The sequence below is a fragment of the Argentina silus genome (genome assembly GCF_951799395.1).
Source record: "Argentina silus genome assembly, chromosome: 8".
Lineage (NCBI taxonomy): Eukaryota > Metazoa > Chordata > Actinopteri > Argentiniformes > Argentinidae > Argentina > Argentina silus.
The window spans coordinates 11,064,140-11,069,139 of NC_139662.1; the positions used below are offsets into that span (position 1 = coordinate 11,064,140).

The 5,000-nt window shown below is 48.3% G+C and overlaps 2 protein-coding genes across 3 annotated transcripts in view; both read left to right on the plus strand.

The window, feature by feature from the left end:
• sephs3 (selenophosphate synthetase 3) overlaps positions 1-3,870 on the plus strand; it is a 7,016-nt gene extending 3,146 nt beyond the window's left edge. The window contains exons 4-8 of the mRNA XM_083675083.1: positions 89-243; positions 499-589; positions 735-834; positions 1,158-1,370; positions 2,880-3,870. Of these exons, the coding sequence (XP_083531209.1) occupies positions 89-243; positions 499-589; positions 735-834; positions 1,158-1,370; positions 2,880-3,130 (810 nt within the window). The 3' untranslated portion in view covers positions 3,131-3,870. The remainder of the gene's footprint in view (positions 1-88; positions 244-498; positions 590-734; positions 835-1,157; positions 1,371-2,879) is intronic.
• A 658-nt stretch (positions 3,871-4,528) lies between these two features.
• ap4b1 (adaptor related protein complex 4 subunit beta 1) overlaps positions 4,529-5,000 on the plus strand; it is an 8,758-nt gene continuing 8,286 nt past the window's right edge. For both annotated transcript variants that reach the window (XM_083674423.1, XM_083674424.1), the window contains exons 1-2: positions 4,529-4,631; positions 4,936-5,000. The exon at positions 4,936-5,000 is cut by the window's right edge and continues 54 nt beyond it. In XM_083674423.1, coding sequence (XP_083530549.1) covers positions 4,942-5,000 — 59 coding nt within the window. In that variant the 5' untranslated portion in view covers positions 4,529-4,631; positions 4,936-4,941. The remainder of the gene's footprint in view (positions 4,632-4,935) is intronic.

A 5,000-nucleotide genomic window follows, 5' to 3' on the forward strand; every position in this document is an offset into this window, starting at 1 on the left:
TGCTTTACAGGGAACCCAAATAAAGGATTGTGTGTGTGTCTCTGTGTGTGTCTCTGTGTGTGTGTGTGTGTCTCTGTGTGTGTGTTAGGAGCGTGAGCGTGTGATGCCGTTGATGATGCGAGGCTTCCGTGATGCAGCGGAGGAGGGCGGGACTTCGGTGACCGGTGGCCAGACGGTCGTGAACCCCTGGATCATCGTGGGGGGAGTGGCTTCGGTCGTCTGTCAGCCCAACGAGTTCATCATGTGAGTGTCTGTCTGTCTGTCTGTCTGTCTGTGTGTGTGTGTGTAAGAGAGTGTCTGTGTGTGTTTTGGACGATCCTGAATTGCTGCTATGTTTAGCATATCCAAACAAATCCAAATTGGCGGTCAAGGGTTAAAACTAGTCGTGTGTCAGGTGCTATCTGGCTAGTGGTGTGTGTGTGTGTGTGTGTGTGTCTGTGTGATTTATTGTGGAATGTGTATTATTTATGATGTAATGTATCCGTGTCTTTGTTGTAGGCCAGACAGCGCGGTACCGGGCGACGTCCTGGTCCTGACCAAGCCTCTGGGGACGCAGGTGGCCGTCAACGCTCACCAGTGGTTGGATCAGGTCAGCCAACCGTACGCAAGCTTGACTCGCACGCTCGTTTTAGATTGGAGCAAGACGTCCACGGCTACAAACTGCCAAGTCATTGTGTTTGAAGACCTGTTTCCTTCTCCTTCTCCCCACCCCCCCTCCCCGCCCCCGCCCCCAGCCGGATAGGTGGAATAAGATCAAGCTCGTCGTCTCCAAGGAGGAAGTGGAGCAGGCCTACCAGGAAGCCATGTTCTCCATGGCAACGCTCAACCGCACAGGTACGTTTCGCCTCTCACGCTGTGTTGGCAAGCGGCGAAGCTAAGCTATTAGATTTCATAGGAGAGCATTAGAGCGGTGATCCTCACTCCTGGTCCCGGAGAGCTGCAAATACAATTCCCCAGCTCACCACTGGTCAGAACTGACTCAGCTTATTGATGTTTTGATGACCGGTGGATTGGTTAATATGATAGCAGCACTTAGGCTTGGAGTCCCCAGGACCAGGATTAAGTATCACTGCACTAGTGCCCTAGTACGTGAACTAACATGAACTAAGATGTTTCCGAGTATGATGGTCTCATCGTGTGTGTGTGTGTGTGTGCAGCGGCAGCCCTCATGCATAGGTTCCAGGCCCACGCGGCGACAGACGTGACCGGGTTCGGGTTGCTAGGGCACGCCAACAACCTGGCAGCGCAGCAACAGAGCGAGGTGGCCTTTGTCATCCACAACCTGCCTATCATCGCCAAGATGGCCGCCGTCAGCAAGGCCTGTGGAAACCTATTCAACCTGCTGGGGGGCACGTCATCTGAGACCTCCGGTATGTGTGCGCGTGTGTGTGTGTGTATGTATGTACGTGTGTGTGTGTGTTCAGCAGGGTTCCCTCAATGTATTCATTCAACCATGGCCAAAAAAACCAACTCGTCAACAACATCACAGTATTTCCTGCTAAAAACGCTTTTCGAGATGAAATCGACTTTGCTTCGCGAGGTCCGATTGGAATCAGCCGTTACTGGTGTGAGCCGCGATTCCTGTGTCAAATTCTCGGCGCTCCTTCAGCTCGGCGACATCACCGCTGCCACCGCGAGCGTAGCACACAGAGCCAACGGCCCAACCACCTCTCATTCCTCGCCACACGCTCTCACCGCACTCACCGCTTCTCCTTTACTTTCAAACCAACCGGTTTACTTCCCTCGTTCTAAGTTTATCGCCTTCCCCCACTTCATGCGCTTTTCAGGCTTGGTGACATGGTGTTCATTTTGGAGTTGAATAAAGCTTTTAAAAAGTCGCCAGAACTGACTGTCTAACAGGCTATTTTACAAAAGATTTATCCACCCTACACCTCTGCTAGAACGAATCCTAGGGGAAACGCTGTACAGTGTGTGCAAACGCGCGCGCGCACACACACACACACACACTATGGAAATGGATTACATTATTTTAGAACCCCCTGCAGCATGTAGGCATATAAGCCCTGGTGGCAAACTGTGAATGCAGGATGCAAATATTTGTTTCTCTCTCTACTTCCCCTTTCTCATTTCATCTCTCTAACGGATGTTGGGGTGAGGCTGGGCCCGGTTTTTCCGGTTCTCTAGCTTTGCCCGTATGGATCCACACTGTGATATGACATATTTTGACCAGACCTTCAACACGGGTTTTGTGTGCAGGAGTTTTATTTCATACGTATTAACATGAATATAAGACGCACTCTGACAGCATTCAACCGTTAGCTCCCATCTGTAAAAATGAGCAGCTTTTCATACGCGGCAGGCAGCACAAGATTAGGCTCACATGAAATAGTGGAGAACTGGACGTGAATAGACAGGGGTCAGAATGACAGGGGTCAGGATCTTAGGTTCTAGTGGGATTGGGACTGGATAGAAAAATAGGCTGTTATCCAGGACCGGAGAATGCCTCCTCTTCTCTGAATGATTAATACTTCATGGCTGTGTTGTGACAGAGACAGACAGGCCTACTGCATTGGGCATCAAATATAATTGTATGTATGTGATATCTGAATATTCACAATGACAGCTCAGATCTAAGTTATTTTCGATCTTAGGTATATCCCCTATATCTGTGTATCTAACCCTAACCCTCTCTATGTTTTGAAGTGAGCTAATCATTGAGTGATGATGTAATTCATACTCATAAAACATATTTTGAATTTTTATTACGAAGAAACAAAAAATAGTCATACCGTAAAATAAATAATTGGATAATATCATGATATGATTTTTAGACTATATCGCCCAGCCCCATGTTAGTGTGTGTGTGTGTGTGTGTGTGCGTGTGTGTGTTAATGCTGCTAATCTCTCTCTCTCCCTAGGAGGGTTGTTGGTGTGTCTGCCCAGGGAACAGGCTGCCAGGTTCTGTGCGGAGATGAAAAGTCAAGGTTCAGGGTTCGGGGGTCAGGGGTCAGGAGGCGGAGCCTGGATCATCGGGATTGTAGAGAAGGGTGACCGTCGCGCTCGCATCATCGACAAGCCGCGCATCATCGAGGTCCCACCTCGAGGGAGCCAAGCAGCCAATCAGGACAACAGCTCCGCCAGTCCCTCTCCCAGCCCCACTCTCTCGTAGACTCTACTCCCCCTCTGACGCACTCTGTGTGTGTGTGTGTGTGTGTGTTCTTTCTGTCCATCTCGTCCCCCCTCATACAGGGTTGAGAGCAACCGACCAAAATCACCTCTTAGTGGTGAGGGAGGGAATGGACAGCCCACCTCTCTCTGCCTCGCGTCTCCCCCCCGTCCCCCGTCCCTCGACTCGACACCCAACATAATGCTTGTGTGTGTTTTGTCAGATTGTGTGTTCCAAATGTAAAAACATTCCAGCAGTTTCCCCTCCAAAATCAGTGAATGGTTAATGTGTGTGTGTGTGTGCTTCAGAGTGAGGAGTCGGGAGTGCTATGGTTGTGAGGCTGTAAAGATGTTGTTGGGAAGAGGAGTTTGATATTATCTTTTGAAGGAGGGGTTTAATAATGTCATTATGTTTCATGTTGGTGAATGTGAATGTTTCTGTTGGATAAGTGGCTCGTCAATCAGGGCTCATGGCTCTGCCCCCAGGTCCCAGAGGGAGGTTTGAGCAGCTCTCTCTGGACCAACGGGAGTGTCCAAGATGCCTTTCTGTCAGCTGACTGGCTGTTCAGCCCTAAAGTCCTGCCCTCTTCCTGTTTATGATGCTCTGCCTTTTAAACCCCAGCCAATGGGGGTAGGTGGAGTGGATGTCTCAGGAAGGGGGCGGGCCTTGAGTGTTGGCGGTCATCAACTGTGTTTCCGTAGATACCTGCTTTTCACAATCAATAAAACCATCATCAACTCGTAGTACAGCCTCTCTATATTATTGCTGAGTGAGTGAGTGTGTGTGTGACATTTGAAAGCAATTCTTTATTGTGAACCCAAATAAGGTATTCAAAATGTGTGTGTGTATATGTAAATGTGAGTAAAAACTTTGATGACTGGAATGATAGACAGTCAGCGTTAACAGACAAGTCAGCTCGTACTTTGAGCATAGATGTGACCTGACTTGAGAGTAAAGGTTTAACATGTGGTTATCAAATCAATTTGAGATGAAGACAGGTGAGTGAGTCAGCTCCATCCCTGCAGGAATATTTCCAAAGCCTCTTGAGTCATTTTCAATATAGAACATTCTGCTATTACCAAGGGCGAGTCTTTGCCATTAGCTTCCCTCCCAAAGAGCTCTTCACCCCCACTACCCCCCTGTACAAGTTTCTCTCCTGTTAATAAAATGTTTTCCTTCTTCTAGCATTGTGACTGTTTATGGCCCCTGGTCCGAGCATTGATGACTTTATCTGATTATGACTGATGGATAGATGATTCACTTACTTAAACAGATGTATATGTTGTAAGTCGCTTTGGATAAAGGTGTCTGCTAAATGCCATAAATGTAAATGTCACCTCAACCCACCCACCAGATGGCGCCATGCTGCTCTACACCCGAACGTCAAACCACTAAAGAAGACGTCAACAGGAAACCTGCAGCCGTGACTGTAAACAAACGAGTCATCCCAACAATTTTCACCATGGTTTTATTTTAAAACCCTCGATCATTGATTTTTGAAACGGTAACGGTTTATGATATCTATGGATACAATGTATGCGCGTTTGGATATCTAAAATGATGTATCGTTTGCTGTCTTGCTAGATATTGCTTGTGTGTGTGTGTGTGTGTGTGGGGGGGGGGGGTTTGACAGCCACTGCTAACCATGCAGCTTGTTTGCTTGCTAGAGAAGGGACTGTTGGCCCAACCTTGTCCCGGGACCCTTACAGATATGCTGGAATTGTTGTTCCTTTGTGAAAGAGAGGGGCGGGAAAGGCTGTGAATATAGTTGTCACTCAAGTGTGTGTGTGTGTGTGTGTGTGCACTAGGTGATCATGCCGTATCTGGGCAATGAGGAGACGGTGAGGGAGCTGAGGAGAGCTCTGTCCAACCC